Genomic DNA, 13,220 nt, shown 5'->3' with positions numbered 1-13,220 from the left:
CCCCCAACAACAATCCAGGTTCTCATTTTACCCACCTCGGAAGGATGGAAGGCTGAGTCAACCCTGAGCCGGTGAGATTAGAACCGCTGAACTGCAGAACTGCAGTCAGCTGAAGTAGCCTGCAGTGCTGCATTTAACCACTGCGCCACCTCGACTAAACATGGAGCCGTCCCTCAAAATAACACCTCTGCCCCAGATGCCAAACTCCATAAAAATACAACTCACTCAGCTGGATTATTAACTTTCCTTCTCTCCCATTTAAAATGATTTTTTTTCCCCTTTCCTAAGAGTGAACCTCGCATTCATTGACCTGGGATTTCACTCCCCAAGAAAAGAAGGCAATGCTGCCTGGAGGGGCGCGGGGGACACACACCGGCCTGTCATTAATAGTTCCAGAGAGGATGGGGGCTAAAATCCGCCTTCCTTCCATTTCCCTTGCCATTTCCTCTGGCGCATTTTTCTTTTTACAAAGGGGGAGGAACAGAATTTGGTTAAAAACGGGTTATAAAAGCGGAGGCCAAGCCAAGGGAAACCAAAGACGATTATTGGGGGGGCAGGGAGGGTCCCGTTGCAAGAGGACAGCAGGGGTGGGGGTGCCGCCATTCCAGATGTGGCTCCTTTACAACACAGGCAAGCCGGGAAGCGGGAAGGAATCGGCGAAGGCCTCCACCTCTGCCTCGAGGGACTTCAGCAGCCCTCGATACTTCTCTTCCGTCACCAACTTCTCCTTGAACTCCTTCAGGGTGGCCTTGGGGCTCATGTCGCCCTGGACCTGCAAGGTGAGCTCGATACCTGTAGGGGGGAAGAGAGAGACACCTGCCTGATCTGAAGCAGCTCACTGAAAACAAGACCGAGGAATAGGGTGGAAGGATGCTTATTCCCACCGCGTGGAATGAAATCTCTAGGAGGCAAGAAACAAAAGGGTTCCTCTGATTGGACTTGGCCTCAATGATGCCAGAGGAGGGGAGCCCCCCACTCCTCAAAGGAGCCTGTTCTAGGTTAAAGATTACATTTCTGCAGCTTTGCAAACCACAAGCAGGCAGGGAGCTCTCCCCTCCCCTCCCCTAAGTTCTCACCCAGTTCTCTTAAACGCAGTCTCCTTCTCTCCTTCCCTCCTCCTTCCCTGCTTCCTTCCCTCCTTTCTTCCCTCCTTCTCTCCTCCTCTCCTTCCTTTCAACCTTCCTTTCCTCCTACCTTCCCCCTTTCCTTCTCTCCTACATTCCTTCCTTCCTTCCCTCCTTTCTTCTCTCCCTCCCTCCTTCCTGGTGGGATTTAAACTGCCAAACTGCAGGCAGCTGGCAGGCAGCAGAAGGAGCCTGCAGTACTGCACTCTGTCCACAGAGTGCGCCACCACAGCTCATAGAGCAGTGTTTCTCAACCTTGGCAACTTGAAGATGCTGGCTGGGGAATTCTGGGGAGTTGAAGTCCGGACATCTTCAAGTTGCCAAGGTTGAGAAACACTGCCTTAAAAGTCAGGTTCTATCAACCTTGGCAATTTTAAGACATGCGGACTTCCAACTCGCAGAATTCCCCAGCCAGCACAGGCTGGGATTCAAACTCCACAAATCTTAAAAGTTGCCAAGATTAGAGAGCTCTGCCTTAAAGCACTTCACTACCCCCCCCCCCTCCAGGATTCACACAATAAGCGCTCGGCCTAAGAAAGGGAGGAAGGGAAGAGGGCAGGCAAGCTAGCAGGTAAAATGACCAGCCTACCTTTATGAATGAAGTGGGCCACTTTTCTAAAGTCTTCTTCCAGGAGTCCTCTGGAGGTGAGGGCCGGGGTCCCCAGTCTCAGCCCACTGGGGCGCAAAGCACTTTTGTCTCCTAGGGATTCGATGGCAGGAAAGAAAACAGGTGGGGGTTTAAGCGGAGGGTCCTTCCTGAAAGCAGCTGTGCTCAGTGACTGCGGTTCGGTCTCGAAGGCCTACCTTAAACCGGCTTTAACACGAGGGTGGCTGTGTTCCAACTCCCCTCGTGACTATCAGTCTGGGGATGGAAGAACGCGGCTGTCCGATTTCCGTCCCTCCCACTTCCCATCTCCTACCCCCTAAAGGACGGAAGCTGGGATTGCCAGAATTCAGCTTCCCTGACCGCAAGGCTTGGGGGGGGGTCGCTGTTAGCCACTGCGTTGTCTTCCCCGGGTAAGAAGGTCCTAGCGGTGGCACCAAGCAAAGCCCACCGTCCTTGTAAACCCCAACGCTAGCAAAAAAACCCTGAAGTGCGTCCCTCCTGGCTGAGCCTCCCTCACCTGGACAGGTGTTCTTGTTGCAGGCGATGGCGCAGAGCTCCAGGACCCGTTCAGCTCGCCCACCATCCGTGCCCCGGTTGCGCAGATCGACCAGGATCAAGTGGTTGTCAGAGCCCCCTGCAAAGAGAGACGAAAGGGGGGGGGGGGAGGAACAGCGGCTAAAGCGTTGCCCCGTGTGCTTTGGAGAAGACGCCGGAGGAGAACTATACAGGTGGCTGCCGAACAACACAATCCTGTTTGATGTTTATTCGGAAAGAAACGGTGTGGGAATTGTCCCGGAGAAGGACATTTTCTTACCGGTGACGATGTGGTATCCCAAGCTGGTGAGCGCGGCTGACAAGGCTTTGCAGTTGGCCACCACCTGTTGCTGGTAGGTCTTGAATTCAGGAGTCATGGCTTGTTTCAAAGCCACGGCGATTCCTGTCCCGACCCCCCCAAGAATGGAAGATGGATTCAGTAGTGGCTCTGTACAACAACACCCCTGGGGGACGGGCCGTGCCAAACAGGGATTGGAAATAGCAATAGCAGTTTGACTTATATACCGCTTCATAGGGCTTTCAGCCCTCTCTAAGCGGTTTACAGAGTCAACATCTCGCCCCCACAGTCTGGGTCCTCATTTCACCCAGATAGATAGATGATAGATAGATACATAGATAGATAGATAGAGAGAGAGATAGATAGAGAGATAGAGAGATGATAGATAGATAGATAGATAGATAGATAGATAGATAGATAGATAGATAGATAGATGATAGATAGATAGATGGATGATAGATAGATTGATAGATTTGATAGATTGATTGATAGATGATAGATAGATAGATAGATAGATAGATTGATAGATAGATAGATTGATTATAGATAGATGATAGATGATAGATAGCAATAGCAGTTAGACTTATATACCGCTTCATAGGGCTTTCAGCCCTCTCTAAGCGGTTTACAGAGTCAGCATCTCACCCCCAACAATCCGGGTCCTCATTTCACCCACCTCGGAAGGATGGAAGGCTGAGTCAACCTTGAGCCGGTGAGATTAGAACCGCTGAACTGCAGATAGCAGTCAGCTGAAGTGGCCTGCAGTACTGCACCCTAACCACTGCGCCACCTCGGCTCATGCATTCATGCAAAGCATTCTGGCCACAAGGAACGGACCTCCGGTGGTGGGAATGAAACCCATTTCCCCAACGTTTTCTTGCTCTGAGTGCGAAGGAAGTGGGCAGGAACACGTTGGCCAATTTTCCTTCTTCCTCCCTCCCTCCCAGTTCCCAGGATCTGACTGTCTTCTTCTCCAGGGAAGCTCACCTGCGATGGCGTGATTGTGAGGGCCTCCCTGGAGACCGGGGAAGACCGCCTGGTTGATGAGACTTTCCAGGTTATACAGGACCTCCTTCCCCGTTTTGGGGTCCACGCTTCGGACGCCTAGAGAAGGAAAGAAGGGTGCTTGGAAGACGCTGGGTGCCTCCCCATCTTCTCCAGGGGTTCCAGCCCAGGAAGCGGGAATATCAATTACCTGCTCGCTTCAACTCTCTCACCTTTCCGGTAGAAGATCATGCCAGCTCGGCAGCCCCTCAAGGTTTTGTGGGTGGTGGTGGAGACCACGTCGCAGTGCTGGAAAGGGGAGGGCACCACGCCGGCAGCCACCAAGCCACTGATGTGAGCCATATCGGCCATGAGGTAGGCGCTGTTCTCGTCCGCGATCTTCCTCATCCGGGCGTAGTCCAAATTCCGGGAGTAGCAGCTGACCCCTAGGGTGGGAGAGAGGGCGAGGGTGACTCCGAAGGGCTCCAGGGAAGGAGATGCCAGCGGGGGGGCCCCCGGGCCTGCTTCTAGGACGGGGCTCCTCCTGACACGGAAGGCCCTAGAGCCGAGGTGGCACAGTGGTTAAATGCAGCACTGCAGGCTACTTCAACTGACTGCAGTTCTGCAGTTCAAATCTCACCGGCTCAGGGTTGACTCAGCCTTCCATCCTTCCGAGGTGGGTAAAATGAGGACCCAGATTGTTATTGGGGGCAATATGCTGACTCTGTAAACCGCTTATAGAGGGTTGAAAGCACAACCTGGGGAAGGGCGCCCAGGCCCAAGTAGATGACCTCTGAGTAATAACCCCGGGGAGCGGAAGAGAAGGAGCCTCACCTGCAATGATCAGCTTTGGATGAAAGAGGCGGGCGTTCTCCTCCAGTCGGTCATAATCAATGTAGCCCGTTTCCGGGTTGACCTGAAGCGAAATGAAGAGGTTAAGAGGGGGGCTTTCAAAATAAGAGGGGGGGGGAATGAGAAGCCAGGAAAAGCTCATTGAAAACACATTGAGGCTCCCACCATCCCCAATTCTTTTCACCAGGAGTTTGCACAAACTCTAGAGCCAATTTCCCACAGGCGAGTCTCTCTGTCTCTCTCAAGATGGCACGAAGCTCACCTTGTAGGGCATGGATTCGAAGAAGATGGACGTGGCAGAGATTTTCTTCTTGTCGGTCATGAAGCCGTGGGTGAGATGACCCCCATCTGGCAGATCCAACCCCATAATCCTCCCATGGGGCTCCACCAGGGCGGTGTACACAGCGAAGTTTGCGGGGGACCCTAAAAACAGAGGGACACCGAGTTCAAACTCTGGTTCGGTCTGGTGAAACTAGCCCTGCTGGGCACGCGTAACGACCCCCACCGACGTCCGTTCCAGAAGAGCTTGCGAAATACCTGAGTAGGGCTGGACGTTGACCCCCCACTTCTGTGGGTCTAGCCCATAGGCCTCCAGGGCTCTCTTCTGGCAAAGCCTTTCCAGCTGGTCGACAAATTCTGTCCCACCGTAATATCTAACAAAGAAACGAACAAAAACAGACGCTTTAGCCACCGATGGATGGCTGGGAAACTCTGGGAGTTGAAGTCCGCATAGCTTAAGGGTGAGAAACACTTGGGAATACGTGTATTTGCAGGGAGAAATCTCCAAAGACAAGAAGACTGAAAACAGCCACATTGAGAAGGTTGCACAGCTACGTGTGAACCAGAAAACGTCCCCGGGAAGAGACTAGAAGACCGTAGATCTGATTATTACCCACTCATAACGTAGCCAGTTCTGACCCCCACCACAGGGCCAATAATTCTGCAAATCAAGTGCCCGGTTTTAAGTCAAGGACTGCATTCAATAACACGGATGGGGAAGAGGGAAAACAGGTTGCTCCTGACATCCCCTTTACAGGCCTCAGGTGCAGCCTGGGGGGGGGGGGTGTTGTTTGGTCAAAGGGTCTTCTTCAACCCCAGCCCCTATCCTTCCCAGCCCCACCTTTGCCCCGGATATCCTTCCGAGTATTTGTTGTTCAGGCAGGAGCCCAAGGCTTCCAGAACAGCTCGGCTGGCAAAGTTTTCCGACGCGATCAGCTCCAACCCGACCCTCTGCCGCCGTTTCTCTTTCTTGATAATATCGTAGACCTGGGGAGGGCAGAAAAAGGGGCTTGCTGGAACAGGATCCAGAGGGGTCTCTATCTGGGGGGTGAGAAGGCAGGGCATGCACCCCCTTCCAAGGGAAGGAAGTTCTTCACCACCGGTCCCCAGCCCGGGTCGGGATGTAAAGGATGTAGTAGGGAGTATAGTACAAAGGTTATAGTTCATCTTGAGAGAGTGAGGCGCTTCGCATATTTAACTGCCCACAGATTCCAAGTTTCCTAAACAATTAACGATAGATCTTGCTTTGCATTGGGTGGGCCGCCGTGAATATCTGGTTTGATCAGTTGGCATGCTATCTTTGTAGCATCACAGTAAATATTTTTGAACATCCCTTGTGAAAACCTCCTGTCTGAAATGATATAGGGGTGTCCTGCTTGAGCAGGGAGTTGGACTAGAAGACCTCCAAGGTACCCCCCACCCACCCCCAACTCTGTTGTTCTGATTGCGAAAGATTTCTGAAGCGCAGGTATAAAATTCCCTGAGTGAGTCAATTACAGCAATTCGGGAAGGTGAGCCAATATTCCGGTGACGTTCTTCCCGGATAGCCAGAGGGGAGAATGGAGGCGTCCCCTGGAGCTTCCCACGTGAGCTGAACCAGCAGTGACACTGCAGCTCTTTACTCAGAGGAGCGCAAGCCACCGATTGCAACAAACCCAACCTTGGGACACTTTGTCCTCGCTGCTCTTATTCCCTACGCAAGGTTGGAAAAGCTGAGCCAGCTTAAAAACGTTCGATTGAACGTCACACCGCCGGTCAGTGGCCTCTGCCCGCCCGGATCAATACAGTCCCCTCCAAGTGGAGGTCACCAGTCAAAGGGAACGGACGAGCCACCTACCTCGGGGTCATTGGTATCCAGGGCTTCCATCACCATCTTGTTGTGAGAGGCCCAGAGGTCCCTGGTGGCCTGGTCTCCGCCGGCGTTTGTGCTGGCCATGGCAGCGGGAAGTGCTAGCAGCCTGCAAAAACTTGATTTTGTAAAAAAACAAAAACACCAATGCTGCGTCTCGCAAAGTTATTTTGCAACGAAGAACAAAATCTGCATTCCGTTACCGCCCTGAAAAAGGAGTGTATCTGCTTTGCATTTAGGCAATGATTTCAGGTGTGTGTGTGTGTGTCTCTCTTGAAAGCAGAGTTATAAGATGGGAATCAATGCAAACCAGAGTTATGTCAGTGAGACGGGCGATGTATAAATTTGATGAATGAATGAACGAACCAGCCGTTCTAAACATCCAGGAAGGTGGGGTGCAGATCTGCAGCCCATGTTGTGATGTTGTGGCTTGGTTCCCTAACCAGTGTTCCAGATTCACAAGGGGTGCGGCTTGGTTGCCTTCTGAATTCTACACAGTTTGTAAAACCATTAGATTTTGGCTAGAACAGTTCTTTCACACTCTGGCCAACTTTTCAGATGGGTGAACTTCAACTCCCAGAATTTCCCACGTGCCAGGAACTGAAGTCTGCACATCTTTTAAGTTGCTACGGTAGAGAGGAAAACTGGTTTAGGGGATTGCGTGGATTCATCACAGTGTTTGTGCTTTTAAGCCATCTTCTTTTTAGCATGTTGTGTGAATAAAGGACGGGGTAGGGGGTAGTGGAATAAAAAGGGAAGGAACCAGCCGAGTCTGGTTCTTACTGGATAACGGCCCAACTAACAGCTGCAGAAAAAGAGTTCTGGAGATGCCTCCCAAGAGGGTGGGGGTAGCAAGCGTCCCTAAGGCAGGGATGTCCCATGACAACTTTAAGACTTGTAGACTTCAACTCCCAGAATTCTGAAAATTGGAAGTCCACAAGTCTTCGAGTTACCAAAATTAGACAGCCTTGTCCTAAGCGATGAGCTCCACAACCAGCCCATCAGCTGACTCCCCTCCCTCCCTCCCTCCCTCCGTCCAGGAATTTCTGCCTAGACAAAGAAGGGCTGTCTTTACCACTTCCAAGTTATACATTAACTTTCTAAGAGGAGCAAAAGTCTGCGGGAAGCTCCCAGCCCTGTTGTAATTAGTGCTGAAATTCTGCCTGGCCTCCGATCCTTCTTTTAGCTTTCCCATTTCCAGGGCCCTGGATGGAAAGGGACCCTGTCAGATGTGGAGGGCACCAAACTGCCAGGTCGCACACAACTTTCTGTGCAAACTCCTGTTGCTTCCCAGAGTTCACACCCTACTCCTACCTGGCATCTCGGGAGCGAATCTGGATTTGTTGCATAGCTTCTAACTTTTGCGATGCTGAAAACTGACATTATGATCAGCAGCTTACCCCGATTCCTCTCTTTCACCCTCCCTTATCACCTTATTCAGTTATTTAATCACATTTTGCATAACTGCCTCCCTCTCTCTGTTCTCTTGCCAAGTTTTTAAAATCCCCGCTGCACCCGTCTAACATCTGCGCACAGCAGGCAGATTGCATTCTCACAACGAAGGCAAATTACACGTGTCCGAGGAGGAGGAGGAGGATGTGAAATCGATCCCCGGGACCAGAGATCCATTCTATTAGATTGCTCGTATATTGTAATAATATTCTGATGCATCTTTTCCAGGCAGGCTGACCCAGAGGCAGCGTCCCATAGCTGCCAACGATCTGCAACCGCCCGAGCTGGGAGTGACAGCCTGGCAGGGCTCCGGGGCTCTCGTTTTTTGCAATGGGCTGCAAAGGCCAGGGAGGCAGGGGAGAGAAAGCGGGAGCGACCTGTTGAATTTCCGCCTGTTGTGCAGAGAAGCAGCCCTCCTCTGCACAACAGAGAAAGGGCGAGAGATCCTACAGGAAAGAAAAGGGGAAGGATTCTCCCGCGCCCCCCCCCTTTCCAACCCATAATACTTACTGGGAAGATCCTCGGTGCAACGGCGGACGCCCCCGCGAAAAAGAGGCGCCTCCCTGCGAACCCCGGGCTTAAATCCACGAGGCCCCGCGCGCTCGGGGGATGGAACGTCCAGCTCTTTCTTGTCCCGCGCCGCAGCCAATCAGCGCGCTCGCCTGGCCCTCCCGGAGGAGTCTACCGAGCTGCGTCACGGCCAATCAGGAGAAAGCGGCCCGGCCCGCCTCCCGCGCGCTCTTTTGCACGGGAGAGATTTTGCAAAGGGATGCGCGGATGGCGCAAGAGAATTGGACATCCTCCGGGTTGAGGTTTTTTAAAAACACTTTTTTCTATCCAGGGAGTTGAGATCCAGATTTATAAATCCAAGGAGAAAAAATTCTGCCTGCATTCCTTATGCATTTGCCCCACCCGGAAGGCGAATTTTAAAATCCACTTTTTTATTTGCAGAATTTTTATTCCTAGGCTCCATCCGCCCCCCCCCCCCAAGAATCTTCGGTGGGTTGGCTGCAAATTCGAGCAGTAATTAAACCACAGAAGTCATGAGCTACTCGAACAGAAAGAGTGCGCTACTATGGCCCTATTCAGTAAAATTTATGATTTTTCAACTTTGGAAAAGTTTTGTGGACTTTTAACTCCCAGAATTCCCCACCCAACCTTTGACTGGGGAGTTGAAATCCACATATCTTAAGTTTGTGATACGCTGGTGTGAATCCTTGCAATTGGGACAAATTTATCACGCCTTTCCTCGTTTTGTAGATTTGTTTTATCCCACTTTTTATTATTTTTTATAAACAACTCAAGATGCAGGTGAAGCTGCGTAACACTCCTCCACGCGGAGGAGAGCCTTCTCGGTGGCAGCTCCGACCCTATGGAACGAACTCCCCGTGGAGATTCGTACCCTCACCACCGTCCAGGCCTTCCGCACAGCCCTTAAGATCTGGCTATCCCGACAGGCCTGGGACTAAGGACCTCAACCCACCCGAATTGTATGAATGTTGTGCTTTTAACGATGTACTGTCTTATGTGTTTAATTTGTTTGTCCTCCCTTCCTTCTGAACTGTGAGCCGCCCTGAGTCCCCCCAGGGAAAAGGGCGGCATATAAATAAACTACCTATACCTATACCTATTCCTTCCCCCTCCTATTTTTCCCCACAGCGACAATCCTGTGAGGTGGGCTGGGCTAAGAGAGAAAGAGGGCCTGGGGTTTCCCAGCCAGCTTTCATGCCTAAGCCAGGACCTATTAAGTATTAATAATAATTAATACTTAATAAAGCAGTTTCTTTCCCTCCCTGTAAGTGAAACCAGACAATATAAGCAGGGCAGCCAGCCTCCACCACCAATGACCCGCATTCCAATAATTCGCAGCTTGAATATATATATTTTTAAAGGCTTAAAGTTCCATCAGTAACAGATTGAGGAAGGAGAGGTGGAATATATTAAATAAATCAAATTCCCCTAAAGTCACACTTATGGAAAGGAGAAGGAAGATCTTCAAGCCACCCTGAATCACCACTGGGACAATCCCTCTCTTCCAAAATGCGACACGGAGGGGGTAGCGATCCAGAATTCGATCCAGGAGAGGCGTCGGTTGGAAGAGGAGAAAAGAGGGGTGAGTTTTCCCATATATTTCCCCAGAGGATGGGAGAAATAGAGGAAAAAGAACAGATAGTCAGATAGTGGGAGGATTTGTGTCAGCACAGAGGAAGAGAGAGGGAGGGAAATGATTTTTTAAAAAAATCAAAGGGAGCAAGGGAAATCAATATAAGTATAATCTTTATTGTCATTGTACTTAAATACAACGAAATTGGTTATGTTAACAATAAAATTTAAAAAAGGAGTTTAAGCAGAAAAACATCCCAACAGGGGACAATGCTTGAAAATGCAGGCCACAATATTCCTAATTAAGAAAAGCAATTACTGATAATGTGTCACTTAATATTGAAATAAAATTAATGCTGTAATTGCCGTTAGGCTAAATTTTGCTTCAATCCAAGATTGAGGGCCATTTTCTTCCTCTTGGATTGCTTTTCTTCAAGGAGAGACTGGACTGCCATCTCTCAGAAATGGTGAACAGGATGAGGGGTTGGACTAGATGACCTACAAGGTCCCTTCCAACTCTTGTTATTCTTCATAATTTTTAAACCATTTTTGGCAACCTCCAATGAGATGTGGCTAAGACGCTGAGCTTGTCGATCAGAAAAGTCGGCAGTTCGAATCCCTAGCGCCGCGTAACGGAGTGAGCTCCCGTGATTTGTCCCGGCTTCTGCCAACCTAGCAGTTCGAAAGCAGGTAAAAAATGCAAGTAGAAAAATAGGAGCCACCTTTGGTGGGAAGGGAACAGCGTTCCGTGAGCCTTTGGCGTTGAGTCATGCTGGCCACATGACCACGGAGACGTCTTTGGACAGTGCTGGCTCTTTGGTTTGAAATGGAGATGAATACTGCCCCCTAGAGTCAGGAACGACTAGTACATACATATGTGCGAGGGGAAACCTTTACATTTACACAATGAGATGTGGTTTATCTGAGAGGTTTCTCTCATTTCAGGATTCTCTCTTCCGGATGGAAAACTTCTCCCTCTCGCCCTTCCTGACCCCTCCCACTCCGGGGCCCGAGAAGTTCACCCCTCCAGCCCCCCCGGACCCCTCCCAGGGCATCGAAAGGACCCTGTATCTCCTCTCCATCGTGGTCTACGGGGTGGCCTGTCTGCTGGGGGTGACCGGGAACGGCCTGGTCATCTGGATCGCCGGCTTCAAGATGGAGAAGACGGTCAACGTGGTTTGGTTCCTCAACCTGGCGCTGGCCGACTTCGTTTTCACCTTCTTCCTGCCCCTGAGCATCGCCTACACGGCCCTGGGCTTCCACTGGCCCTTCGGACGCTTCCTCTGCAAGCTCAACAGCAGCCTGGCCTTCCTCAACATGTTCGCCAGCGTCTTCCTCTTGACCGTCATCAGCCTGGACCGCTGCCTGTTGGTGGTCCTACCGGTGTGGTCCAGGAATCACCGGACGCCCCGGCTGGCCTGGGCCATCGCCCTGGTGACTTGGGGGGCCGCCTTGCTCATCAGCTCCCCGTATTTCCTCTTCCGGGACACGGCCCTGAATGCCAGGAACGCCACCAGCTGCTACAACAACTTTGCCCTCTCCAGCAACTACACCAGCCAGAGGAGCCGGGACCTGTGGCGGAAAAGGCACAGGGCCATGATCCTGGCCAGGTTCGTCTTTGGCTTCCTGCTGCCCTTCACGGTGATCGCCGTCTGCCACGCCGTGGTGGCTTTCCAGCTGCAGCGCAGGCGCCTGGCCAAGTCGCCCAAGCCTTTGCGGATCATCGCGGCCGTGACGGCCTCCTTCTTCCTCTGCTACTCGCCCTACCACGTCCTCTCCCTCTTGGAGTTGTCCAAGATGTCCGGCAGCCCAGCAGTCAAGAGAGTGCTGCACCTGGGCGTCCCGCTGGCGTCCAGCCTGGCCTTCTTCAACAGCTGCCTCAACCCGCTTCTCTACGTCTTCGTGGGGCAGAAGAGCTTCCGGCGGTCCGTGCGGGGGGCTTTCGAGGGGGCCTTCGGGGAGGACGCCCTCCTGTCCTTATCCAGCAAGAGGAAGTCCAGGGCCGTCTCCCAAACGGAGATCCGGATGGCTTAGCTGGGGAAGCAGGTTTCAGAGGGGATGAAAAAGGAAGCCCCCCCCCTTAAGAAAGTGTCGTATAAGGTATAAATATGGCAGTGTTTCTCAACCTTAGCAACTTGAAGATGTCCGGACTTCAACTCCCAGAATTCCCCAGCCAGCATTCGCTGGCTGGGGAATTCTGGGAGTTGAAGTCCGGACATCTTCAAGTTGCTAAGGTTGAGAACACTGAAATATGGTGTATGGAGAGCGGAAGAGCCAATAACTGGGGTTTTCCCCCCCCCTTCTTTGATAGTTGATGGTAAGATGAATTGATGTAATTACTTAATAAAACAACATGATATTGACTACGTAATAGTATACATGTGATTATATGCTATGAAAAATGGAAAATAAAAAATTTTCTATCGCAGAAAAGAAAGTCAGGCTGAAAAAAATTTTTAAAAAAAAGTAAAGACGAAAAAGGAAGCCCCCCCCACCCCCCCATAATGCTGCACTTCTCTGCTACAGTTTCCACCCAACTGGACCCAGCTGTTCTTGGGGTGGGGGGGTGTCAGGTTTGAACTGACCAAGAGGCCGGCTCCTGTCCAGGGGGGGGGGGGGGGGCTTCCTTCCCTCTGCGCATGCCCAGGAAACATTTCTTTGTGCAGGTGCTGGTGGCAATGAAGCGACTTTGCAGCCGTCTTGTGTAGTGCAATTGTTGTGATGTCCCCCCACCCCGTCCTACTAGCAAGACAGGATTTCCAGGAAACCCCCCCCCCCTTGCCTGAGCAAAGCCCCCAACCTCAGCAGGGCAGGGAAGGCAGGGGCAGCCTACCTAAGCTGCCAATCCCCCTTGCGAGAAGAGTTTTGCAGCCCTTGGGGGGTGGGCTTCAACAGCATCTTGACCCTCTGTGGATGCAAGCACCAGGCTTACCCCAAAGGAGAGGGAGAGGGTCTTTTGGGGGAGACTCCCACCCCTTTGAAAGCTTTCCCTGCACCTCAAACTCCCTTTTTCCTGGCTGAAGCCCCCCCCCCGCTCCTTCCTCAACACAACCACCCCGCGAGGTAGACCGCCGCTCGCTGCCTCCGCAGACGCGGCCGCTTTAAGGCTGGTGGAGTTTGCAGACCCTGAAGGCAGGA

General features: G+C 51.7%; 2 protein-coding genes across 3 annotated transcripts; one reads left to right on the top strand and one right to left on the bottom strand.

The window, feature by feature from the left end:
• Positions 1-255: 255 nt before the first annotated feature.
• Positions 256-8,596, bottom strand: SHMT1 (serine hydroxymethyltransferase 1). Of its 2 annotated transcripts, none has more exons than XM_032231374.1 (12): positions 8,490-8,596; positions 6,516-6,636; positions 5,520-5,665; positions 4,937-5,052; positions 4,662-4,822; positions 4,382-4,463; positions 3,781-3,993; positions 3,551-3,667; positions 2,546-2,668; positions 2,249-2,365; positions 1,714-1,824; positions 256-792 (listed from the first exon to the last, which is right to left on the bottom strand). In XM_032231374.1, exons 2-12 carry the CDS (start codon positions 6,612-6,614, stop codon positions 620-622), a joined length of 1,458 nt encoding a protein of 485 aa, XP_032087265.1. In that variant the 5' UTR covers positions 6,615-6,636; positions 8,490-8,596; the 3' UTR covers positions 256-619. The 2 variants fall into 2 exon arrangements, with proteins under 2 accessions (XP_032087265.1, XP_032087266.1); XM_032231375.1 differs by having other exon boundaries at positions 6,516-6,645; positions 8,490-8,591.
• Positions 8,597-10,978: 2,382 nt separating this feature from the next.
• Positions 10,979-12,189, top strand: LOC116518117 (chemokine-like receptor 1). Its single transcript, XM_032231376.1, has one exon. It carries the CDS (start codon positions 10,989-10,991, stop codon positions 12,114-12,116), a length of 1,128 nt encoding a protein of 375 aa, XP_032087267.1. The 5' UTR covers positions 10,979-10,988; the 3' UTR covers positions 12,117-12,189.
• Positions 12,190-13,220: the final 1,031 nt, after the last annotated feature.

This window comes from Thamnophis elegans, chromosome 14 (genome assembly GCF_009769535.1).
Source record: "Thamnophis elegans isolate rThaEle1 chromosome 14, rThaEle1.pri, whole genome shotgun sequence".
Lineage (NCBI taxonomy): Eukaryota > Metazoa > Chordata > Lepidosauria > Squamata > Colubridae > Thamnophis > Thamnophis elegans.
The sequence above is the reverse complement of the archived record's forward strand: the minus strand, read 5'-3'. Positions and strand labels throughout refer to the sequence as shown.